Source organism: Pelodiscus sinensis, chromosome 1 (genome assembly GCF_052426305.1).
Source record: "Pelodiscus sinensis isolate ZL-2025 chromosome 1, ASM5242630v1, whole genome shotgun sequence".
NCBI classification, from domain to species: Eukaryota; Metazoa; Chordata; order Testudines; family Trionychidae; genus Pelodiscus; species Pelodiscus sinensis.
Genome location: NC_143052.1, coordinates 219115441 through 219142770, shown reverse-complemented (window position 1 = coordinate 219142770; position 27330 = coordinate 219115441). Strand labels below are relative to the sequence as shown.

General features: G+C 41.7%; 1 protein-coding gene across 2 annotated transcripts in view; it reads left to right on the top strand.

The window, feature by feature from the left end:
* The window catches only part of FRMPD4 (FERM and PDZ domain containing 4), a 440511-nt gene that overhangs the window by 232479 nt on the left and 180702 nt on the right, over positions 1–27330 (top strand). Inside the window, exon 1 of one of the 2 annotated variants that reach the window (XM_025184488.3) lies at positions 21319–22024. The exons of the other annotated variant lie outside the window; for it this stretch is intronic. Coding sequence (XP_025040273.2) covers positions 21954–22024 — 71 coding nt within the window. The 5' untranslated portion in view covers positions 21319–21953. Of the gene's footprint in view, positions 1–21318; positions 22025–27330 lie in introns of those variants that run through there. 2 annotated transcript variants of the gene reach the window in all.

The following is a 27330-nucleotide window of genomic DNA, read 5'->3' as shown; positions in this document are numbered from 1 at the left end:
AATAACACATCTCAGCACTTTCCTCCAATAAGAAAACTCTTTCTCAAACTGAGGCAATAACACAGAATCAATTCTTCCAGATAATTGACATCTTTGAACAAATTTAAACATAGCATTAATCTGAGCTTTGGAAGTTTCACGATCAGCAATATCTCTCGCAACATTTCTCGGATTATCCAATAAAATAGATTCTGGCAATAGTGCAATGTCTTCATGATAGGTTTCTCCCCTTACTTTGAGAAAATTACCAATATTTTGTAGTTCCATTGCCACTTCAGAGTCGACTTGTTCAACTTTTGCTGTTGTAGTGGTAGCCCCACAACTCAGCAAGTGCTAAAACAATTAAGATGTTTTCTTGCCCATACTTTTTGATAAATGTCCTCTGTTCAATACCTCAAGATTTTTAAAATAAGATGACAAACTTTCTTTTTGCTTAGCTTTGTCTTTTTGCCTCGCCTTCCTTTTGCATTTTTGACTGCCAGACTTATAGTATCACTTCATTATTGCTAAAAAAAAAACGCACCTTGATATTTAGGCAGATTAAAATGGTCTGGAAGAGCAGTCCTGTAGCTACAGGTGGGCCTGGGTGGGCCATGGTCTGGACCACCCATTCCCCAATTAGGTTAACACCAGTGGCACTGGAATATTTTTAATATGGGGTGCTGAAAGCCAGCCCCTGTCTCTCCTAGGTGCAGCTCCAGACCTGGGTGTGGTCTACAAGCACAGGAATTAAGGGTCCTGGCAGGGTTGTTGACAGAATAACCAGGCCTCTGGGCAAAGTGTTGGGGGAGCAGGTCTGGATCCTCAGAGGGCAGGGCCTCAGGTGGAAGGGGGAGAGCTGAGGGCCCAACACAGGAAGAGAACCACCATGGTGGAGCTGGAGAAGACTAATAGAAGAGATGCAAAGATCTTCATGGGCCTGGAGGACCGCTTCAGGCACCCCAGTGTCTGTGCGCTGGCTGGCCCAGAGAAGTGGGCAGAGACCCACACGTGTTCCAACTGAAGATGGGGGAGGGGAGCACAGTTCCATCAGTCACCTGAGTGCCAAATGCCCACCCTAGGCTCTTCACCCCTGGCTGCTCTCCCTATCACCTGGGGGCAGTACAGTCACATAGCCAGCTGACACAGAGAAGCGACGCTTTCCCACTTCAAAGTGAAGCTTTTTCCTGCCAGCTATGCAGCTTGTGGGCTCTCCATCCCCCGGCTGCCCTCCTCCCCATCCCCTCCCGCTTCTGTGGGTAGCCAACATTCACCAGGTGGTGGCCATGCAGCACGAGCAAAGGCTGGAAGTCTCCAGAGGAGCTCTAGGTAGCCACACAGCCAGTGGCCGGAGAGAAGCAGCACTTACCCGCTTCAGAGCACAGTTTTTCTCCGGCCGGATGTGCAGCTGCCCTGTGCTCCTCTGAAGCCTTCCAGCCTGCGTTCGTGCTGCTCCCCAACTCCTGACAGCTCTCCTGAGGCTACAGCTTGCAGATGAGCTTCCCTGCTCTCCTGCCCCTTCCCCCCACAGCCCTCTCTGCAGAAGGACTCCTTCCCTCCCCCCCGGCAGAGTGGCCACCCTCTGCATGGGCCAAAGGGTGCCAGACCGTGTGCTGGACTGCCCTGTGGTGTTGGGGGGTGCCATGCCTGTGCATGGCACTTCGAGTTTCATTGTAAATGTGCCCCTGAGAGTAAAGCAAATGGAAAGAAAATACTTAGAATTCAAAAATCCAAGTCTATGCTGAAACCATATTTATTTGCCAACTACATGCATATGTATAGACAGAACACGTTTACTACAATAGTAACACTTTTTTAGTGTTTTAACCTGAAAGTTTCTGGAAAATATTTTGTTGTGTGCATGGAGTAATACCATGCACAGAACAAAAATATTGTACACAAACAATTTCTTATACATCTGAAAGCTTTTTTATTTTTAAAAGTTGCATCTGTTTAAAAAGATCAGTGTCCTCCACACAAAAATCATAAGCTGTGGCAATGCAAGGAATGTTTATTCAAAATCTGCATAACAGCATTAAGTGCTATAGAAATCTCTTAAGACAGATAGTTATCTTCCAACTTAACCTACCTTCCAGTTTGCTGACTAAGTGTGGAAATTCCAGTGGCATACCAGATTTTTTTGCCCTGCAGGGCTCTGCAACTGTTGCTGATTTTTCTTATAGTACAGATGGTTTATGACACAACTGGGTTTGTAGCAATTGCTATAATACAGAAAAGAATCTAATACAAATACTTGGTGTGATTTCAGATTAGATTTTCAAGAAACAGTCTTAATTGCTTATATACTTACAGTTGTTTAAAGAGCCATTTTCATAATAATAATAATTAAAAGAGATTGCATAATAACATAATAATAGTTTCATTGTCATGAATTTGGGATTGCTGCAGTACTCATCAAAGGTGAGGGCACAAGTGTGGGACTGGATAGCACTCCTATCATGTGCTCATAAACCTTTGTATATCACTATTCAGCATAAAGTATTCACAATTTTATGGAGTTAACATTTTGTTTGTTTTTTTGTGTCTCTCTCTCTCTCGTCATATGCACCCAGGTTTCCTTAGATACATAGGATAAAATTCTAGAAACACTGAAGTCAGTGGCAAAACTCTCATTTATTTCAGTTGGGCCAGGATCTCAAACCCTGTGCCCAACAGTATAGGACACAAAGTAATTTTTAAATAATGTTTATATGAACTTCTATAAAATACTTAAATAGCTTTCCTGAACATAATAACATTTTGATTGAAAGGTCCAATATCCAGAAACACTCACTGTGCTGTCCTGTTGAGTAACTAGAAAATTCTCCTCTCTAAACAGTTGAAAGTGTTGATCCTTAAGCTGTAGTTTATGAACAATGGGTGGTGATTTTGGGAGAGCTAGCTAGTCACATGATGCTGACTGCCTTACTTGTTTCCAGCTACTAAATTGCATTAAAAACCATTACAAATCCCCAAATGTGATTAAGTAGTGATTGTAGCTGTCACAGGGATGTTATGAGATTGTGAATGGGAAGGGAGATGGTCATGATCATGATCATGAATAGGAAGGATTGCGTCCATGTGACAGTCTTAAGATGTATATACTGTGACCAATTAAAAAAAATCCCTGGTGTAAAATCCCCATTTCTAGACTTGATGGGTTTGCATAGTGTTAGGCCTGAAACCTTTCACTGGTACGTGACTGTATATTACCCTTGCAGGGCATGTGTCCTTTTGAGGCAGGGGGACATTCCATATTTGAGGGAAAATAAAACATTTGTGTATCCTCTTCTTTAAAAGTAGCTGTATGGAACTGCCTGGAGGCTGGTAATACTAGAAATATTCCTGATGGATATGGATCTCTTCCTCTTTGCATCTCCTCCGTGCTGTAACCTGATCCTCCTCCTCCCCTTCCCTTTCCTCTTCCCTGAAGCAAAACGCTCTTCTCCATACTGTAACGTGATCCCACTCTCCACCCCCTCCCAACCTTATGCTCCCTCTGGTTACAGCCAGCATGTGTGCTGAGCAGCAGGTTTTTTAATCAGCTGGTCAGGAGCTCTTGGCATTTTGATGCTGGAGTATCAGGAGTTCCAAACAGCTGGATGCCGGACTATTGGAATTTTACTGTATGTTGTTCTAGCAACCTGTTCTAGCAATATCCTGGATGAGAAAGCGTGCGTGTGTGTTTGTGTATGCAAGATCGGTTTCTTCTGCTATTCACTGTCTTGAAAATATGTACAGTAGCTTTTATGTTTGCATCAGACTAATCTTCAGAAAGGTGATTGTATATGCTGGGGCTTGTCTGCACCACTGCTGGCCAGTAGGAGGCAGTTGCTGGTGACAACAGTACATTCCTCCTGGTTTGCAGTTGCTGCTCTCAGCCACTAGGAGTTTGGTTCAGTCCCAGTCTCAGGCTATATGTCTAGACTGCAGGCTTCTTTCAGAAGAAACTTTTCCAGAAGAGATCTTCCGAAAGAGAGCGTCCACACTGCCAAAGTGCATTGAAAAGACGATGTGCTTTTTCGAAAGATAGCATCCACACTGAATGGACGCTATCTCGCATTTAAGCTGTGATTACTATGTATGGAAAGGCCACCAGGGCACTTATGCTTTTTCCTATTTCCTCCTCTTTCGAAAGAACTCCTTCTTCCCTGTCCACACAGGCCTTTTTCCAAAAGAGCTCTTTTGGAAAAAGGCTTCTTCCTTGTAAAAAGAGGAAAAACCGCTCTATTCTTTCAATTTTTTCAAAAGAACGCAATTACAGTGTGGACGTAAGTGAAAAACAGCTGCTTTTCTGAAAAAACTCTGTAGTGTAGACATTGCCCTAGTTCCCCGCACAGCAGCACTTGGCATTGACTCCAGATTTCTGGGCTGACTATGCTTTTGTTTTTTAATCAGTTTTAATATTTAAACCTGATCTATAATAATGGTATATTTTGCCCAGGAGGCTTTTTGTATAGCTCAGAAGAGTAGCTTTAATGATTCAGAAACTCCCAATGTAATGATACCGTTCTGCTGTGTTATATGGAAGCAAGATGAAGCACAGCTGCTTGGATAAGCAGGCTGGTGTATTAAAATAAATCAGGATAAAAGTGCTAGTATAGAGACTATGAGGAAAAATAGTTTTTTCTTAATAAAATAAGTCTAAAATTGCTTGCTTGATGCCCAGCCAAAGGACATGGCACTACTATCTTTTAATTAAGATGGCACTTCATTTATTTTCATGCAACATTAAGTTAATCTGTTCCAGTTTAATCCAAACCAAAGAAAAAACGTGTACACTGTAAAGCCATAAGGCTCTTTCTATATTAATGTCTGAGGTCTGGTTATAATTTTACACAGAGTGGGGAAGGCTGCCAATTGATAACAGGTTGTCACTGAAGAGTATTCACAGTAACTGCATACTTTCATTTATCTGTGTTATTTGAAGCATAGGCATATTTCCTTCCAGTGTTCTCTTAAGTAGAAAAGTTCATTGTGCTTAGGTTGTACAAGATAGATCTAAAGTTGCCAATCAATCAATCAATAAATAAATAGGATTACATTCAGAAATATGCGTGATTTTTCTGTCAATATGTAGAATTTACATGTTGACAATGAGGAGTAACTTTTATTTTGTTGTAGTTCTGGAGTAAATCCATTGGAATATAGAAGATTTAGTTTGGCTGGCATAAGGTACAACAGAATTTGACCCATGTATTCACCTAGTTTCTGGATCTAACATAAATTAGAAGAGGATTAGTTTGCAGAGCAGAGTTTGAAATATTTGAAAAAAGGGACCTTAGAATGGGAATTGAGATTTGAGACCAAATTTTTGCATTTAGAAAACAGGATACTCTTGTTCATTCTTGGGCAAGCTTTATATGGGAGTTCAGGGAGCCAGCAATCTTAGACTGTTAAAATTCATGTAGATATAATCTGTTTTTTAAGGCACTTCCATATTTAAGTAGCTAGCTCCAGATTTTATAGTAGCTAAAGATTTTTAACCTCAGAATAGATTTTCTGTTCATTCTATCAAATTATTTACATACAAGAGAGACAAAACCCCCATAATTAATAGTTTCAATTGTTTTTTTCGCACTTGTCACATTAGAAGTTTGTTCCCATCAATGATTCAAAAGCATGTAAGCCAGGGGTCAATAATTTTTTGCCAGGGGTCAATTCTGAAATTTTTGAAGTGACCCCAGGCCACTCCAGAAGGGGCGGAGCCAGGATATTTTCCTGCTTCCCCATCCAGAGACCATGATTGGTCTGGGGGTGAGGAAAGTGCATGAAGTCTCTGTTCTCCTCCTCTCCCGGAGGTTGTCCCTAGCTGCTCATGTGTCTAGCAATGGGAGGAGCTTCGCACACTCACCCTTCTGCCCCCAGGCTAATCAGGACTTGGGGGCGGGGGAGCATGCAAAGTCTTCTCCCACCCTGCCAGAAGTGCGTGGTGCTTCTCAGCACTGTGCGCTCCCTGACAGAGTGGAGGAAACTTTGTGCACTTCCCCCCCACTCCCTAATTGGCCTGGGGTGGGGGAGTGGCAGGGCCTCTGCGGGTCAGATCAACCTGTTTGGCGGGCCGGATCTGGCCCGTGAAGGCCCTTTTGCCCACCCCAATGTAGACAGTATAAGAAGGAAGTTTGTTTTCATCCATTTCTCTGCTTTCTGCTCTAATTTGAATTATCCAAATTTTAACTCAGGGACTATATTTCTCTCCCTTTCCTCAGTACTTCCTTTCACATTTCACCTCTGACCATGCTATTAATTTTAAGGAGTAGAAAGAAAGCTTGTCCCAGAATCAGATTTTTGGATAATTGAAATTTTAACTCCAATAAAACCTTGTGTAAGGAAATATTTCATCACCTTTCTCACAACCGTATGGTTCTTATAACATCTGTAAATCATAAATGTGGGTGTTCCTCATGAGATGTCCCTCAGATGCTCTCGGTGTCTCTTTTTGATTCATCTGTCACGGGTCATCTGTAAACTATGGGGGGAAAAATCAGTGGCGAAGATTTTTTTCATAAATTTTATAGCCAAAAGAGACCATAGGGATTTTCTAGTCTGACCTCCTGTACTTCACTTGTTAATTTCTGCATCAAGCCCCTAACTTTGAGTAACAGCATTTCTTTTTGAAAAATATCTAATTTTGATTTGAAGAGCTCAGGTTAATTACCCTGTTAAAAACTGGCACCTTATTTCTAGTCTGGATTTGTCTAGAATCAACTTCCAGCTGCAGGGACTTATGTTTTTCTCTGCTAGTTTGAAGAGCCATCTGCTATCAGAACTCTCTTCCCAATGAAGGTCATGTTCAAGTCACCTCTTAACCTTCTAAATAGATTGACTCAGAGGGGTAGCCGTGTTAGTCTGTAACTTTAAAAAGATGAATAGTCCTCTGGCACCTTAAGGTATGTGTACACTACTGAGTTTTTTCGGAAAAACACCCGTTTTCCAAAAAAACTTGAGTTAACGTCCACACTTGAGTTACATCCACATGAAAGAACAGAGGGGTTTTTCCAACATTGGTAATTCTCATTCTATGAGGAAGAAACTTTTTTCCAAACAAGCTCTTTCGGAAAAAGGCGTGTGTTGATGGGGAAGAGGGAGTTCTTTTGAAAGAAGAGGAAAGAGGAAAAAGCACAGGTGCTCTGGTGGCCACTCCATACATAGTAATCACAGCTGAAATGGATGCTATCTTTCGAAAAAGCAGATGGCTTTTTCAAAATTCTTTTGCAGTGTGGACGCTCTCTTTCGGAAGAAGTTTTTCTGGAAGATTTCTTCTGGAAAAGCTTCTTCCGAAAGAAGCCTGCAAGCTAGACATAGGCTTAGAGACTAACAAAAATATATATAGTATCATGAAATATCATGAATATAGTATAATATAATCATCTGAAGAAGTGGATTTTGATCACAAAAGCTCATGATTATATATATAAGGTCTCTAAGGTGCCACGGGACTACTTGTTTTTAAATAGATTGAGCTAGAGTACATAGGGGCCATTGTGGAGGACAGTTAGTCAATGAAAACCTATCAATCTGTTCACAGTGATCAGTTGTCCCTAAAGACTGTGGGGATTGAGGGGAGAAACAACTACTAAGCACCAAATAGGTGTTCCCTCACCTCAAACTGAAGGAGGCAATGGTCAGTTCTTGGGATATAGGAAATATCTATTCCCCCAACTTCCACATCTTTTTGTGATTGATTATTATTGTCTTTTATATGAGAAAACAAACAAAAAACCCCACCCTTTTTGTATGTTTCCAAATATTGCGCACATCCCAGAATCACTGACAAACTTATACAGTTATTGAGCCCATTGAAGTTGCAAGGCTTCCCAGTACAAAACAAACTGTACTACGTAGGCATAATACATTAGGGTACGTCTAGACTACAGGCTTTTGTTGACAGTTTTGTCAACAGATACTGTAGATAAAGCTTCCGTCAACAAAGAGCATCTAGACTACAACCAATTCCGTTGACAAAGCAAGCCGCTTTGTTGACATGACAGTGTAGACTCAAAGGACAGTGTATCTGCAATAACATCTTCTGTCGACAGAACTCTGTCGACAAAAGGCGTTATTCCTCATAGAATGAGGTTTACAGCCATCGACAAAACTGCTGGTTAGGTCATCAGGCTCAATGGGTAGTGTTCAACATTTCAATATCTAGTTGGCTGCTGTTATCAAGAAGAGAGCCCAACGAGTCAGTCCTGGTGTGGGGAGGTGTTCTACATCATCATTAATGATGTGCATGATGTGATGGATTGCACCCTCAGCAAGTCAGTGGATGACACTAAACTGGGAAAGAGGTAGATACGCTGGAGGTAGGGATAGGCTTCAGAGTGATCTAGACAAATTGGAGGATTGGGACAAAAGAAATCTGATGACATTCAACAAGAACAAAGTCCTCTACTTGGGATGGAAGAATCCCAAGCACTGCTACAGGCTGGGGACTGACTGGCTAAGCGGCAGTTCTGCAGAAAAGGACCTGGGGCTTACAATAGACGAGAAGCTGGAGATGAGTCAACAGTGTGCCCTTGTAGCCAAAAGGCTAACAGCATATTAGGGTGCATTAGGAGGAGCACTGCCAGCAGATGTAGCGAAGTTACTATTCCCCTTTATTCGGCACTGGCAAGGCCACATCTGGAGTATTGTGTCAATTCTGAGCCCTCCACTACAGAAAGTGGACAAATGGAGAGAGCCCAGCAGAGGGCAATGAGAATGATTAGGGAGCTGAAGCACATGATGTATGAGCAGAAGCTGAGGAAACTGGGCTTATTTAGTCCGCAGTAGAGCGGAATGGGGAGGGTGAGATTTGATAGCAGCCTTCAACTCAACAGTGGAGCCAGGCTGTTCCCTGTGCTGGCAGATGATAGCACAAGAAGCAATGGTCTTAAGTTGCAATGAGGAAGTTGCAACGAGGAAGGTTGGGTATTAGAAAAACTATTTCACTAGGAGAATGGTGAAACTCAGAAATGAGTTACTTAGGGAGTGGAATCTCCCTGCTAAGATTTTTTTAGGGCTCAGTTCAAAAAAGCGCTATCTTGAAAGACTGAGGTAGGATTGGTCTTGTTTGAGCACGGGTTTGAACTAGATGACTTCCTGAGATCTCTTTCAACCCCATCATCTATGATTGTATTCCCAAGATTAATATTGCTCCGAGTGCATCACTTAGTCTTCTGTTAATTGAGAAAGATCATGCTTCTCATGTTTCAAAGTTGTGGTCCTTCATTCCTAGGCAGTTAGTTTATCTACATGACTGCATAGCATTCAACTAGTTTGATTTAGGTTGTACTTTAAATATGATATGATTTTCTAAAACAAGAAAATGAATCATTTATTTATTAGAAATTGTATATATTTACAAGAAGCGAAGGCCCCTCCAAAGTGTTTACCAAGACACAATATGGCTACGTCTAGACTGGCCCCTTCTCCGGAAGAGGCATGCTAATTTCTAACTTTGGAATAGGGAAATCCACGGGGGATTTAAATATCCCCCACGGGATTTAAATAAACATGGCCGCAGCTTTTTTTCTGGCTTGGGGAAAGCCGAAAAAGAGCGTCCAGACTGGCGCGATCCTCCAGAATAAAGCCCTTTTCCAGAGGATCTCTTATTCCTACTTGCCAGTGTGGACGCTCTTTTCCGGCTTTTCCCCAAGCTGGAAAAAAGCGGCGGTCATGTTTATTTAAATCCCGCGGGGGATATTTAAATCCCCTGTGGATTTCCCTATTCCAAAGTTAGAAATTAGCATGCCTCTTCCGGACCCCTCGGCCTCCCCAGCTTTGCTCCAGGTGTGCCTGGTCTGCTGAAGACGGTCCCCAGCAGACCAGGGGCATTCGAAGCAGCTTTTCTCGCCCCGGAGGTCGAGGTGGCGGGACCGCTGTGCTCTGGGCAGACCCGCTGCCTGCGAGCTCCAGGGCGAGAAAGCCCCGTTCGTAAGTGCAGATCTGACATAAGTCGGATCCGCGTAACTCGGGGACTGCCTGTATTTTAGAATGCTTGCCCACAATTGACGTAGTAAATCAAGTACCATGTGGTGAATGGGATGCCTGCCTTAAGGGGGAGAACACGGATTGGCAAGATTATCTCCAATACAGTTGCTCACAGAAGTGAAAGCGGGCCGGCAGGGGCCAGTACAGCATACTGGTAAAAACTATCTACCAGTAGCGGCTCATGAATGGCTGACTTTAAAGCGCTGCTGCAGCAGCATTTTAAGAACCCTCTTAAAATGTTACCATGGCAGTGCTTTAATCTTGCTGCCCTTTTGCTCTCCCTCCCCCACCGCCATCCCATCAGCAGGCCTAACAGCAGGGTCACTGACAAGGGGGGCAGCAAAGCTGCCTCAGGGCCTGGTGATTTTAAAGGGCCCAGAGCTCCCAGCTGCTGCTATTACAGCAGTTGTGGCAGCCGCAACTAGGGTTGCCAAATGGCTTCAACAGAAATACCAGACACACTTGACATTACATCACAATTTACATTTCATCTTATTTAGAAAATACCGGCCATTTATATTTTCTCAATTTGTTTCCCAAACAGAAAGCTCAAATACTGGACTGTTGGGTTCAAAAGTGGACACATGGCAACCCAAGCTGCGACTGTGGCTGGGAGCCCTGGGCCCTTCAAATTGCCAATGGAGCCATGGGGTGGCCATGAAGGATTGGCTGGGGGGAGTCTGGCTTCCAGCCCTACCCCTTCCACCTGAGGTCCTGTTCCTTCTAGGGTCCCTGAACTGCCTCCCTTTCCCAGGACCCCGGTGTGCTAGTAAGTCCTGGCAGTTACTTTCATCCCTGGTGATTCATATGGAATCATGTAGTGTCTTTATGTGACTGTTATGTTCTTGTCCACTTAAAAGCAAACAGTAATGAAAATGTATAGCAGGAGAACATGCTTTTGCTTCTGGTTGATTTATTTGCCTTCAGCATTTAATCTCTTAAATTCATAGCAAAGAACTAACGTGTTCTTATAATAATACTGAATGACCGGATAGTTTATATTAATCACTAGAAGTTACTAGAATGCGTTAATGAATAGCCAGAATTAAGCTGAGGATTTACTTTATCAAGGAAATCAAGGACCCAGACCTGTAAATGCTTCATATGCAGCACTCTCTAAAGGCTAGGTCTAGACTGCGGAGTTTTTGCGGAAAAAGCTACGCAAAATGCACTTTGCATTTTGCATAGCTTTTTCCGTTTTTTTTTAAGAGGCTTTTCTGCCATTTGGGCCCTCTTTCGGTGGAGCCTTTATTCCTCGTGAAACGAGGTACATAGGGCTCCCCAAAAGAGCACATTTGCTCTTCCGCAAACAAAAGGGGAAGAGCAAACGCCTTCCTTGGATGCAGCGGAGTTTTTGCGGGATATAGGAGGTATCCTGCAAAACCCCCGTAGTCTAGATGTAGCCGAAAGTCCATGTTGTTTTAAAGTATGACATATTTAAATGTTTGTAATTTTTGGGATGAAGACTGTTTAATATGGATGGATTAATGGAAAGTATGTAGCTCCATATGTTGGAGCATGAGAAATCAGAAGGCATCACGGTTACCTTTGTACTCCTTTGTATGAATGAAAATCTTAGCACAAAGAACAGCTGTCAGATTCTAAATACACCTGCACAAACAAGTGCATATTTTGCACTTCATGCACCTTTTTACTAATGCTTTTCACAAAATTATAATCTGCTAGCCTTTCATTTTCTTTATTATAATTTAATCGGAATGTAAAATCAACCTCTCCAACTATCTGTCTAATTGTTTGTATGCGCACACTCACATGCACAAAATAATTACAGAAAATATTTGTAACACTTCCTATCCGCAAACAAAAGGGGAAGAGCAAACACGTTCCTTGGATGCAGCAGAGTTTTTGCAGGATATAGGCGGTATCCTGCAAACAGCCGACCCCCTCCCCTCCTCCGCTGCCTCTCTTTAATAGAGGCAGCAAGAGGTAGGGAAACGACTAGTCACATCACTACTAGTTTATCGGATAGTCAACTAGTCGCTTACATCCCTACCTCAAATATATTTAATACTGAGACTAAAAAGTGAAAATGGAAATAATGTAGAAGAACAAAATTATACAAGGTGCAAAAAAAGAACAGATATGGTACTGTCTCTTACCAGAACACATTATGCCTTCATATTCTAGCTCTTTCCAGCTGGCGGGGTTGTAGATGGGACAAAGTCTTGGCCTTTTCCTTACCACACTTATTCACTCCATACACACTTGCATTAGGGGAGTGGTGGGCACACAACCCTTTTTTGACAGTATTTAAGATGTAGGGAAATCACTGATTAGACTGGGGAGAGAATGTCTTAGTCCTGTTAGTGGAACTATCCGGCTGCAAAGAGGTTTTTACAAATATGTTAGGAGCAAGAGATCATAGAATCATAGAACTGGAAGAGACCTCAGAAGGTCATCAAGTCCAGCCCCCTGCTCTAGGCAGGACCAATTCCAACTAAATCAACCTGGCCAGGGCTTTGTCAAGCCGACACTTAAACACCTCTAGGGATGGAGACTCCACTACTTCCCTAGGCAACCCATTCCAGTGCTTCACCACCCTCCTAGTGAAATAGTTTTTCCTAATATCCAACCTGGACCTATCCCACCACAACTTGAGACCATTGCTTCTTGTTCTGCCATCTGTCACTACTGAGAACAGCCTCTCTCCATCCTCTTTGGAACCTCCCTTCAGGAAGTTGAAGACTGCTATCAAATCCCCCCTCACTCTTTGCTTCTGCAGACTAAACAGACCCAAGTCCCTCAGCTTCTCCTCATAAGTCATATGCTCCAGCCCCCTAATCATTTTGGTTGCCCTCTGCTGGACCCTCTCCAATGTGTCCACATCCTTTATGTAGTGGGGGGCCCAGAACTGTACACAATACTCCAGATGCAGCCTCACCAAAGCTGAATAAAGGGGAATGGTGACATCTCTGGATCTGCTGGCAATGCTCCTCTTAATGCAACCTAATATGCCATTAGCCTTCTTGGCTACAAGGTCACACTGTTGACTCATATCTAGCTTCTCATCCACTGTAACCCCCAGGTCCTTTTCTGCAGAACTGCTACTTAACCGGTTGGTCCCCAGCTTGTAACTATGCTTGGGATTCTTCAGTCCCAAGTGCAGGACTCTACACTTGTCCTTGTTGAACTTCATCAAATTTCTTGTGGCCCAATCCTCCAATTTGTCTAAGTCATTCTGTACCCTATCTCTGCCCTTAAGTGTATCTACCTCTCCCCCCAGCTTAGTGTCATCCGCAAACTTGCTGAGGGTGCAATCAATCCCCTCATCCAGATCATTAATAAAGATATTGAACAAAACCAGTCCTAGAACCGAACCTTGGGGCACTCCGCTAGAAACCGACTGCCATCCTGACATCGAGCCATTGATCACTACCCATTTGGCCCGGCCTTCTAGCCATCTTTCTATCCATCTTACCGTCCATTTATCCAATCCACAATCCCTTAACTTGCTGGCAAGAATATTGTGGGAGACCGTATCAAAAGCCTTGCTAAAGTCAAGGTATATAACATCCATTGACTTCCCCATGTCCACCGAGCCAGTTACCTCATCATAGAAGCTAATCAGATTGGTCAGGCACGACTTGCCCTTTGTGAATCCATGCTGACTATTCCTAATCACTTTCCTCTCATCCAAGTGCCTCAATATGGATTCCTTAAGGATCCCTTCCATGATTTTTCCAGGAACCGAGGTAAGACTGACCGGCCTATAGTTCCCTGGATCATCCTTCTTCCCTTTTTTGAAAATGGGCACTACATTTGCCTTTTTCCAGTCATCCGGGATTTCTCCCGATCTCCATGACTTTTCAAAGATAATAGCCAAAAGCTCCACAATGACATTTGCCAACTCCCTCAGTACCCTCGGATGCACTAAGTCCGGACCCATGGATTTATTAAAGACAGAAGTGATGAGGGCAGCCTGGTGACTGACAAGAGTTAGATTTTTCTGCGATGAAAGGAAGGAAAGAGTGCATTATTTTATGCCTGCATGTGCTGCAAAGATGTTTTAGGGAAAATTTAGCAACAACTGAGATAAATAATTTCGTCCTCTAAGGTCAGTAAATATTAATGAAGCAAAAGGTGACAAAAAGCATATAAAATAAAGTAGAAACTTTATTTAAAAAAAAGAGAACACTGAAATAAGTTGGTATCCCAGAATTCTGAAAGGGAAGGTGGAGGAACTTTTATAAAATAAAAAATAAATGAACAGAAACAACAAAACCAATAGGAATTTAACATTTCCCTGGAAACTAGAAAGACAGTACAATGTTGAAGAGAAACTAAGATGATCATTTTTAGTGTCAGATTTTCAGGGTTTTTTACTTTTTTAATACCTTTCTCTTCCCATTCCTCTTCTGCCTTCTCTACATGCCAAACATCAGCCTTGCCCAAACAGCAATCATTCAGTGCCAAAATGGTGAAAATAGGAGAAAAGAGAGAAGGAGCAGAATTTTCTTTTTGAAAATTCTAAACCAAAAATACTTTTGCTGATATTTTCTTTGTTTTTCACTCATAGACACCATTGTTGCTGCTTTTTTCCCTCTGCTGTATAAATAGTAGAGGTTTCGGTATAACATGACAAATTCATTCAGAAAACTTAAGTTACCGGAAAAAATACTCCACTCCAAGATACACACGCTGGCAGCAGTGATACCAGCACACTTTAAAAAAATGGTGTTCTAACTTTAGTCTATTTTATAACTGTATAGATTTCACCACAACAGTGTAGCACCAGAGGTTGGTTGGTTTTTTGTTTTTTCTTTTTTAATTTTGACAATTCAGTCACCTTAACATTGGTTTGCAGTACAGAGTACAAATTAGGTGAGATAATGATGACATTGTAAAATTTGGGATTATTGTGTACATGATTTTATGAGTGCTTTTACAGTAGAAAAAGTAGAGAAGGTGAAATGTTAGAGGATATCAAGGCTTCTAATAAGCAGTTAGGAAAATTAAGTTCAGATAATTAGAAGAGCATTGTTAATATGATATTTTCAGGATACATTATGTTTTTAATTTCTTATTAATAGCATCTTAGATTATTAGAGACAGTTTTTAAATTTCAGTGCCTAACATGACAGTAAGCTTGTCTGCCTTTGTACAGCCAGTTAATGAGATGTATTGCATGGATGTGGCTTTGAATAAATAGATTTTATTTTTTGGAGAACATTTTTAACTTCACTTGGGAGAGAGAAAATATACACTGTGGAAGTAAGTTATGACTTATTAAAGTGTAATCATTCTTGTTCATTAGGTTAATGGTTTCAAGAGCCTGAGTTGGGTATGTTTATCTCTGCAGTGGAACTAATGAGGTCCAAACAGCCTGTTGACAGTCTGCAAATATTGATTGTCTGAACAATAATTTACAGAACCTCAGCCATCACCTGCTATGGAATTAGTCTCACACTTCATGAGATATGAATGTACACAACAATGATAATGAGCATATGCAGTACCTTCAAGCACACCACCCTAGCACATACACTTAGATCTATATGTAAAACTTATACCTAGCTTGCTATGTCATTCAGGGGTGTGAAAAATTCACATCCCTGAGAGAAATAATTAAGCCAACATAAGCCCCACAGTGGTCACTACTAGTTCAATGGCAAAATTCTTTTGTCAGCTTAGCTATCTGCTCTCAAGGGAGTGGCTTAACTACTATGATGGAAAAACTTCTTGCATTGCTGTGCTAAGTGTCTACACTACTTTGCTACAGTATAACAGCTGCAGGCCCACAGGACTACCACTGTATTGCTTATAGCGTAGACATACCCATACTAATTTTCAGATATGTGTTTTTTGGTAGTGATGCACCCATCAAAGAGAACCACATTGTGCTCTGTCACAGCTGTGCAGTGCCACTGAATTCAACAACTTCAGTGGGCTTGTGTGGGTGAAATGGAGAGCATAACTGAACTCCATGGGTGAATCCTGGCCCCTATTAAATCAATAATAAAACTCCCTTTGCCCTCAGTGAAGTCAGGATGTCACTGTGTCGTTTATAATAGTGATGGAAAATTCCAGTTCTACCAGATAGGTTCTGCGCTCTTAAGTGCTTTTGTGGGAATTGTTTACAGCTGCAGTTTGCAAATTTCATTACACCTTAACCCTTTTCTGACAACAAAAATTTCTACGTGACCCCAGGAGCGTGGAGCAAAGTCTGTGTCCACCCAACCCTCACCATCCCACGTGAGGTGGGGGCAAAGCCAAACACCAATTTCCACCACCCTGGCTCAGGCAGTTTCTGCATCCCGACACAGATAATTTGACAGACCCTGTATGTATATAAGAATAGATGTTTATTTTACCAATAATTTCTACAAGTTGCTAAAGCACCAGCCACATGTAGGCACTGTATTAATAATACATTGAATTAAAGGAAAATTAGACTACTTCTTTGAATGCTGGTCAATATGTATATTCCACACATGGGTATGCATGAGAGCCATGGAAATTCTCGCTGGCTAGTCTGGAAATTCTTAGCCAGCAGTGTCTGGTGGCTTCCACATGCTTTGTTTATCTCAGTGTCCAGGATGCTTCCCGCAATGCCCCTTAGCTGGAAACCATGAACCGCAGCCAATGGAAGCTGCGAAGCTCCGTGGCTGTGGACCCTTAGCTAAACAAAGTGTTGTGGGCCCTCCAGAGCTTACCTGAGAAGGCCCACCACACTACTTTGAAAACCACTGCCATAGATGATTTGCCATATGAATCTTACTTGGTCAGTAAGAAAACCTACTCTCGACATTTGTACACTGACCCCATGATCTCTGAGAAAAACATCAGGGGCAGGTATATAGGCCAACACCACTTCCTCCAAAAACATTTTACCACCAGTTTCTAGCCAAGTCTCTGTGCGTGTGCCAGAGAGTTTAAAGACCTTGATTTTCAACACTTTTACTGCTATGACCTCTATCCATTCCCACTCGCGCTCTGACTACTCTTGACACCTCAATTGAGAACTGTCTATCTTTATTCATGCCAGCCATGTATATTCCCTTCTTCCCCACCCCCCAGTCTTTGGAGGATATCACTCACTTTGTTACCCACAATTGGGACTCTATCATGACAGACAGGTGGGCTCTAGAAACCATACATTCTGGTTACTCTGTTGAATATCTCTCCCATTCCACTCACAAACAACCTTCCTGGTTCCTCCACAGTGACCACTCTCATAAACATACTGTTTTCTAAAAGTCAGATTCTCTTCTCCAGTGAAGGGCAAAAGAATGATACCCACCTGTGTATCAAAAGAAAGGGTTCTGTTCTCCATCCTTATTAGCTCCCCAAAAAGACAGTGGGTGGATGTCCAGTTTAGACTTTTGACAATTGAACATCTTTATTCAGAAGTCAAAATTTAGGATGGTTACAACTAGCATCAGTAAGGGAATGTGGTTTATGGCTGTGAAAATAAAGGATGCCTATTTTGATGTAGATAATAATTTATCCCACGGACAGTTTAATTGGTTCTTGATAGATCAAGAACACTACCAGAGTCTTTCCTTTTAGACTAGCAACAGCTCCCAGGGTTTTCACAAAAGTCCACTGTGGCCCTCAATTTTAGTAAGAACTTTCCTCCCCATAGAAAGATTTCAATCAATGAGCAATCTGATATCACATATTACTTGGAAACCAGAAACTACGGTCAGAATACACCTGTATCTACTAGGCCAAATGGCCTCGATGTGATGCCATTTGCCAGACTTCATTTACACTGCCTATAGGCTTGGCTCTGAGCTATCCATCCACTCCCCATACAAGGACTACATGAACGGCAGAGTGACTTTTCTCACTTGCTTCAGGGAGTGACCGGTGTCCTGACCAGCCATGCAGTCTTTTGTCTGGTGAATGGATGGAACAAAGCGAGGCCTTTAGGCAGTGAAATTGGGTCCAGAGTCACTCTAACAAAAGTTATAATCCTTGTGAGGGTCACAGTGGACTTGTGCATGCAACTGACAAGTACTGCTCAAAGATGGAACAGGAACAAAGTCACAAACTTTACCACATTGCTGGAGTGACCTATTTGGAGTCAATCATCCATGTATGAGAAGACTGGGTGGCCATGACATTGCATCTGGGCTGCCACCACGGAGAAAACAGAGACATTTCTTTGCCTGGCCATAACCCAAACCGTCTTCCTCAGACTCTGCAGATATTTCAATCATTTTTGGTTATCTCCTGTCACTGAAGAATTCAGGTTTTTTCCCTTTGCTTATTGCAAGCCCATCAAGCAGTGTTCAGTGCCTTCCTTCATGTAGTAGATAGGCATTCAATTTTTACTCACTGAACAACAAATTCCTGAAGGGCCTAGTCAGGACCTTTCTGCCCGTAATCAAGCCTACAGTTCAATAGGAAGAAATAGAGCTTACTTACCTGCGGCCAGAAATTCTTCCAGATGGGCAGTGCCTATGTGTATTCCATTATCCACCCCATTGCTTTGGATCCTGTTGGAGTCATGCTAAGAAGAGGAATTGGAGAGGTGTTGGCCTATGCTGCTTCTTATGCACTTGGTCTAGAATATAAAGAGAGGGTGCATGTGTGGGCCATTGAACACTGCTTGTGAAGAATCTCTGAACTTGGGCATATAGTGTAGGCATATACCCAACATGTGGAACACACGTAGGAACCAAGCATCTTGAAGGACTCCAATTACAATTAAGTAATCTCTGTTCTTCAAGAGTTATAGATACATTTTTATTAAATTTTCTATTTAGTTTTGATCTTAAAATCAATGGAATAGGAAATGTCTACAAATGAGCTCAAAGCATTGGTCATGAAAAAGAAAAGCAAAAATTCTAAGCAGAGCCTTTGTTTTTCAATCTTTCCACTGAATACAAGTGAACTAAAGCTAGCTGTGTCATATACCTTAATAGCAGTAGGAATTTATGAGTTTCACAGAGTAGTAGTACCTGTTAAAATAAGAGGCATTGAAAACTGCACTACTAGTAACCTTCTGGGTGTGTCTTTAACATTGAGCTGAGCATCTTGAATTTAGTCATGGTCTTTGTTGTTCAGTATACAGGCAGTCCCCGGGTTACGTACAAGATAGGGACTGTAGGTTTGTTCTTAAGTTGAATCTGTATGTAAGTTAGAACTGGCAACCAGATTCAGCAGCTGCTGAAAGTGACCAGCGGCTGACTACAGGAAGCCCGAGGCAGAGTTGCTCTGCCCCGGGCTTCCTGGAATCAGCTGCTGATCAGTTTCAACAGGCTGAATCTGGATGCCAGTTCTGACTTACATACAGATTCAACTTAAGAACCCCAGGCGTCCCCAAGTCAGCTACTGCTGAAACTGATCAGCGGCTGATTCCAGGAAGCCCGGGGCAGAGCAACTCTGCCTCGGGTTTCCTGTAGTCAGCGCTGGTCAGTTTCAGCAGCGGCTGACTTGGGGACACCTGGGGCAGAGCAGCTGGGGCTGAATCAGGACGAATGAATGGGGCTGAATCAGGACGAGCAGCGGCTGAATCAGGACGCCTGGGGCAGAGCAGCTGGGGTACTGCCTGGTTGGTCCCGTAGCGCCCACTAGCTGTGCCCTTCCCTCCCCCCCCGCCACAGCAGACCTGGGAGACGCGGGCGGCGGACTGAGACGCACCGCGGTCCCGCTGCCTGCATGCTCTGCGGCTTTGCTCCCCGTCTCCCTGGTCTGCTGGTCTCCAGCAGACCAGGGAGACGGGGAGCAAAGCCTTGGATGACGCTGGCAGTGGGACAGCCGTGGCGCGTCTTGGCTGTCCCGCTGCCCGCGTGCTCCGCGGCTTTGCTCAGCATCTCCCTGGTCTGCTGGGGGGGGGAGTTCCCCCCCCAGCTGACCAGGGAGACGCGGAGCAGCTTTTCTCGCCCCGGAGTACGCGGGAGGCGGGACCGCGGCTCATCTGCGCGTCCCGCTGCTCCCGTCCTCCGGGGCGAGAAAAACCCCGTTCGTAACTGCGGATCCGACGCAAGTCGGATCCGCGTAACTCGGGGACTGCCTGTACATAAATGGAACTGAGTTCAGGTTACAACCCACCTGTTTGGGAGAACTGATATTAAAAATCTCAGAGGGATATATGTGTTAGTCTGTAACTTTAAAAACGAATAATCCTGTGGCACCTTAGAAACTTACAAAAATATATATAGTATCATGAGTTTTACTCATGAAAACTCATGATACTATATAAGGTGCCACAGGACTTCTCATTTGTATTAAAAATGGCATTCCGATAAAATGCCAAATCTGGCTCTCATGCAGTCTTGTTGCCAGACAGACCTGAAGAAGAAGTTTATGTAAGCTCGAAAACCTGTCTGTCTCTTCAGCAGAAGCTGATCCAGTAAAAGATATTACATCACCACCTTGTGTCTCTAATAAACCTGGATGTTGACAATATAGGAAAATCAAAGAAAATGGTGCATCCATGTGAATGCACTTAAAAATACACCTCTTTGTTTCTCCTTAGGATAGCTTTCATTTTTGTTTTTAAAGCCTTTTACTTGTGGTCCCATGCATTACTATTTTGACCTCTCTGCTGGCATAAATGACTGAGCAATTGAAAATCAAAGCAACATGGTGGGATTGGTAGATATGCATGGTAGGTAGGAGCCAGGTGATTGCAGTGATAGAATGCAGCATATTAAAAGATGTGATGGGTGAAGAAACTGATTAGGAATGAAATCCGCTTATTATCCAGTGATATAACACTGCCATATTACTCATTTTCTTATTCCATTTTTGACAGTAACTCTAAATTGTTTCTCTTTGTATCCAAGGGTTGACAGAGTGGAGGAGGAAAACTAAAATTACAGCACATATTGCTAATGCATTGTAATTGCTTTAATCTCAGAGAGCTGGACCATCAGGACTTAGATAATGTACTGCTAGGATACTGATGATAGGCTTGGTGGGAGTGCTGAAGCAGAACGTATATTTCCTAAACTTTTGTCATTTATTATAAAAAATATTCTGTAACCTATTTTCCAAGGTCTAAAATGAAGTATTATTATGTGAAGACTGTCAGTTCAGGTAAATGTAACTCTACTGGTAGCTTAGCAAAGACAACACGAAGAACAAAGCAACATTCTTTACGTAAAGAGTGCACTGATTGACATGCCTGCTAGAAATGGAAATGTGCAGTTTTTAAGTTTATTGCCACAGGCTGGCTGGCCCTTTAAGGCTCAACCGTGCCTGTGACGTAGCAGCTAGCTTCCAGCCAATAAGGATGTGCCAATTTAAGGCTAATTAGTGACTCAGTCTGAGAAGGGATTAGGACAAGACTGTACAGGGTGGAGAACTCAATTTGTGGGAGGGGAGAAGAATAAAAAGAAAGCAAAACTTTTCTGTGGGAAGGAGAACGAGCATAGTTCCTTTGAGGGAGGCCCTCCGATAGGTCAGTAAAAGCATTTTATAGGAGCCCACAGGAGGTGGGAGACTTATTAGGTCAGCTGGGGTGGGAGAAGCCCAAGGTTTAAGTAGTAAAGGGAGGCTGTGTTAAACACAGGCTGCAGAGAAGCAGCCAAAGGACCTTACAGGTAGGAAGCGGCCCAGGAAAACAATAGCATGTCTGAAGGAACAGTCTTAGCTATTTAATGCAGGATCTTTGGGCTATGTTCCCCTACCAGCCCCTGAGAACAGGACATGCAACTGCATAAGCAGATGACGGCTCCTGTGAGAGAGGACCTGAGGGAGGGTCAATGAGAACACTGAATGTCACCCAAAAGAAAAGGAGTGGAAGAATTATTATTTGGACTTCACACCTTTGAGTTCTAGTTGGACCCTTTGTTATGCCACGTGTGATTGAGCTTTAAGCGAATTGGCTAATGGGCCAAACCATGGGAGGTGCAGTGAGAGGCAAACAGCCAGTAGGAGGTTCCGGAGACAAGGAAGACACTGTGGGTGATGAGTACATCACCTACATGAAAATATGCTCACTTCAACTGGATGCCGTGAGTCTTTGTCTGGCTGCAGAAACAAAGAAGGTGAAACTTTCTTAGGGAGCAGCACTCAAAGGAATGAATTGTAATGAGTGGGGAAAGAGAACACACCTGGACAGAGCCTGGTGGAAAGGACAAGGCAGGAACAGGTATGGAAAAACAATAGCCCAACAATCTGGAGAGAGGGGGGCGGATCTTTATACCATGCACCATGGTAAGAACTCTTTCTGTCTAGGGCCAACAACACCCACCCGTAGGATTAGTATAAGGCCAGGTTTGTATGTTAAGGATGGGCATTTCACTAGTCACTTGTTCCTTTGGGGGCTAGGAAGGAATCTTTCTTGCTCTTCTATCTTGGCCACATGGAGGTGCCTTCCCCACAGCTGGTAGGGAAGGAAGTTAGGCCAGATGATGAGTTTAGCAAGTGCCCTAGACAGGTAAACAAGCTATGGAAGGGGTCGTGTGGGAAGGCATTCCCTAAGAAAATTGGAGGAAGTAGGGTTGGGTAGTGTAAAGTCTGATACTGCAGGAAGGCAACTTCCTCTGCTTTTCCCTGAGTCTCCCCCGTCATACCATGGAGACTGACAGGGTCCCTTGAAAGAATCGTGTTGAGAAGAGTGAGGGCTGATGGCAGCCCTCCCAAATAAGTACAAATGATGAAGGAAGTAATGCTGAACTGAACAGAATGATTATTGCCACGTGTTCCCAGGTACGTTAAGTGAATAAAATTACAATCTAATTTAACCAGATCCATCCGTGGGCTTGGGACAACAATGTAATCCGTAGACATATCTTAGATAGATCAAGATATGTCACTGTTTCTAGTGTTTGGATACTTAGTTTCAATTTGTTCTCTGATATGAATGTATGCACAAGTAAATATTAGTAACTTAAAATGAAAGGGAAAATATCATTTTAATTTGATCTTTTTCTAAATCATAAAATTCCATGCTACTGCTGAACCCTCCACGCTACTGCTCCCCCCCTCTCTCTTTAAAGCTTTAACTAAGACCACGTTTCACCACATTAACATCAATACACTCAAAATTGTCAAAATGACCATTAGCCCACTATGTGACGCATGAGCATATCTCTGTATTTTATACAGTACTTTACACAGCTCATGTTACGGAATTCATTATGGTGCTTGGTTTAAAATGGAGGAACATATTTCAACCTTATTTGTATATGGCGTAAGGAAGATTTTACTTCTACAAAGCAAATGTCGCATATGCATTTTTAATATAATTTGCACTTTTGATCATTATTGTTTTAATATGTAATAAAAATAAATTGTCTAAATCACCAGTAAATTAAATACAGCCTGGAGCAGGGCCAATGATCAAGCAGAGGGCCATGTGGGGGAAAGTGACAGCACCCACCTCACATTGGCCCTGCTTCTCTGTTTATTATCCAAAACATACTACAGCTGTTGCTAATCAAAACAAGAAAAAACCCTAAGAAATATTATGATTTGTAAAGTAATATCTGAAAGACTGCAATGGGCTTTTTCTAGTTGTGGTTTTGACAGTCTTTGGAAACAGCGGGCTGATTTAGTGATCTGGTCTTTTAGTAACATTATCATCAAATCATATCCCATGGAAGTAGGATTAGAATCTGTCTGACAACATACCATATATTTTGACTGCCAAGATAAGGAGAGGTCAGGTAATGAAGGAAGTGGCTCCGCAGTGAGCTTTAAAAAAGCTATTAATCGTGTGCTCAGATGATTTTTTTACAGACTGTATAATTTGAAGGAAAAAATATAATTGTTCATTACTACAAAGTACTGTAAACTTAAAATGCACAATGAAGCAGTTTGCTCACAAGACTCACACATCATCCAGTGTTACCTCAAGTGTTTTATTTAATGCTTTCTCTGAGACTTATTTGGGCAAGTTGCACACTTATGAATAATTTTATCTGCCGTTATTTTTAAAGGAATCCTAAAGACCACTGGCATACACATCTAAAATTAAAGTTATCTGATGTGTATGATTTTGAATGCAATGTGAGTGATGCGTGGGGGATGTTATGGCATAACTTAGCACTGCGCTATCTTAGAATTAATTTTGCACGGTCAGGCTTAGTTAAAATTACATTGTCAACTTAAATCACGTTTTGGTCTGCAAATATTTGCCTGTGATTTTAAAACTGAAAGAAGATAAAATGATTTCTTTATTTTTTTCAGTGTATTTGTATCTTGCTTGTTTTGACAGCATTTTGTGTAAATGTGCAAATTTCCATCTCTTTCTCTCTCTCTCCTTTCCCTTCAAAGCTTTCTTCTTTATTCTTTGATAACTTTCTGGGAAACTTCTTTGGAGCTTCAGTTTTCCAGCACCAAATACCAGAGTAGCTATTGAAGGAGATTTCTTCAACTGATATTTGAGAGTGGTTTTATGCTTACGGTGAAATTTTTCCTTCTGAAAACCACCCTTGAGCTAGTGTTTGGATCAGTTGGTATAGAGAAGAATGAAAGGTCTGTAACATGAATGGACATTTTGTCTATCGTGTGTTTGGAGTCTAGGATGCTCTGAATTCGTTTTGAAGCTACTTTGTCAGGAGTTCTGCCTTTAGTTTCAGATTCATTTTTTTTAAAAGAAGAAGATCAAACAAAGCTGCTGTTTAAATTACTTCTGGCAAAAAAGTCTTTTCCTATGATGTCTTTGCTAATCTTTTTTTAGGTTTCTTTTTTTTCTGGCTGACATCATGTTCTTGGCTGACTTGATGTGACTATTCCCTCTCATGTTCAAATTCCCATGTCAGCCATTTTGTTTCTTTGCAAAAATGTCAACTTTGAAGTGTCCTTGTCTTGTTTTGTACAGTCCATCCACATTCTTTGATGCCTTCATAAACATATTTAAACCAGTAAAATGAATCACTGAAATCATCTTCTCCAGCAACCTTAATGTGACTCAATATCAGTAGGATGAAACAGTTACAGAAATCTTCAGCTTCTGTATCAGTACCTGTTTATTATGCTTTCTTAATTGTATTTGATTTACCTCCTGTCACCACTTCTGTCTGATTCTGAACAATGTCCACATAACTTCTAATCAAGCATTTACCAACCCTTATGAGTCATGACTACTGAGTTCTTATGATATTTTTTGGTTGGCTGTCCTCCAAAGGCTTGTGCTTCATGTTAGCTTTTTAACACCCAAGTCAATTTTTTTCCAATTTTTTTCTTGACTATGCTCAAGATTGTTTTAATTCTTTGATTATCTAAGTACCAAATATTCATTAAGGAGCACTTCATATTTAAAATTACAAATACTTCATTTTTTAAATTAAAAATACAAATCATTGTCCTTTGCCTTGCGTAGTTATTTATACTTGAGCAAAGTAAATGCAAAACACAATCATTCTGATTTGGTAGTGTTTTACACTCAATCTGCACTTGTATAGACGACACAGGATTCAGGGCAAAAGCACAGCAGGCCTGTTTTCCTAGTACTGTGTGTTTATGGTTTCTGAAAAACAGAAATTCTTCAAATTAATGTTTGTTTTCTTCTGGGCCTGTGCCCGGAGTGCTTTAAATAGGTTAAGAACTTATAGGGAGATTTGCGGCTTTCTCCTGTCTAGATCAGTATGATTCTCCATCAAAAGGATCTGTCTTTCATGTTCAACATAACCTCTCATTCCCTATTATGATGTAAACATAGGAAAGGAGAATCATCTCTTTGACCAAACCAACAGGAGTTTCTGGTAACCAGGCCAGATGGTTCTTAATTTGAGAAGCAGTTTTCTTTTGTGATGCTTCCTGGGAATATCCAGAAATGTCAGGCACCTCATTACCACATGCCCTTGGCATGAGGAAGCCTTGTCTGTGCCTGCGATAGGTCAGCTCCCCAAGTCCACTTGCCATGGGCAACACAAATACTCCCCTTTAGACCAACGCTGGCCCCAGTTTCTCATTCTCCATGTTAGTGATGCTAAGCAAACTCCACTCTCCAAACATCTCCTGGAGTATCCATCTCCTGTGGCATTAGACAGCTTCAGTATTCACAGGTTCCCTGCTTCCAAGGAAGAATATATCAGTTTACTCCATTCAGATGATCACTCCATTAACACACAGCTCTTAAGTATGTTTATAGGGGAAACAAAAGTTTATTTGACAAAGCAGAGAGATTCAAGAAATAGCAAAAGGAAACTGTGGGAGAAACTCTTCTTTAATACTTCTTTATATTTTATTGCTCCCCCAACCTACATATTTGTCCTCATCTCCGCCTGTACCCTTTTTCTTTCTCCCCTTCATTCTGTGATTTCTTCTGTTTCTCTACACTATTACTACATTTGTTTGCTTAGCCCACTCCTGACTATCACCTTCTCTCATTCTGTTTAGGTTGTGAACAGCAGCCTTCCAGTTAATATGCAGACACTCATCCCGTTTCTCCTTCATAAATAAACACCTACTCTGTGCTCAGTAACATCTGCAAACACTGCTTCACATTGCTTGTTCTGTTTGTGTTGTGTTCTGCTCAGATCTCACCTCCAGTGTTCACTTTGATTGCTATACATAATAAACTTACTAAACATAAAAATATATTTCCCATGCACTTTTCAAAAGAGTGCACCAATCCAGAATTTAATGAATATATAAAAAGTACCTAGAATCACAGATGGAAAGTTTTCATGCTACATAAAATATGTGTAACAGGAAACAAACTAGTTACTATACGGTTGTTGTTTATTTAAAATATGATGACAAATTTGCAGTATTATATTCCAAATGATCTAATCTGTACTGTAATAAACTGTTATTATTTTAGGATCTGTACATGTACCCTAAACATCTGTATCACAGATATATTTTGGGTTTTATTTGTCTGTTTTGAAGGGGGAATAGACATAGCTTTCCTCTTGTACATTTGGATCTTGTTTGCTCTCTAGAACTAAGCACAAGTTCATTATGGATGAGACTGCACTTTATACTAGAAAACTGGGAGGGAGGAAAAGGATTTTGCTGCATGAATAGGACAAGACCTTTTAACATTAAAAATTGCTTCTTCTAATTTTATATAATGCTATATTTTTCCTGATATAAATTACTGTTCTGCCAGCCATAGCATTTAAATATTGATGCCTCTCATTTTATGGAAAATATGAGAGAAGCTAATAGTATATACTGAGCATGAATTTTGTTTATCACCCACACAAAGGTGTTAGCCATGATATAAAATAACTTTACAAGTGCACACGTTTGCTAAAAAATGAGGCATTTTAAAAAAAAACTAGCCCCAGAAATCAATTTATCTCTGTTTACTAAGCAAGAAGGAGCCAAGCAGTCTTTACTGACGAGTCCATATTTTTTTCTAAAACATGGAATAAACTCGAGAGCCTAAGGTCAAAAAAGCCATTTAAGCAGAAAAGCAGCCCAGCCCACACCTCATTTCTTAAAAGTAGTCTCTTACTCTTTCTGCTTTCCAATGTACATAGAATAGCACATGGCTGC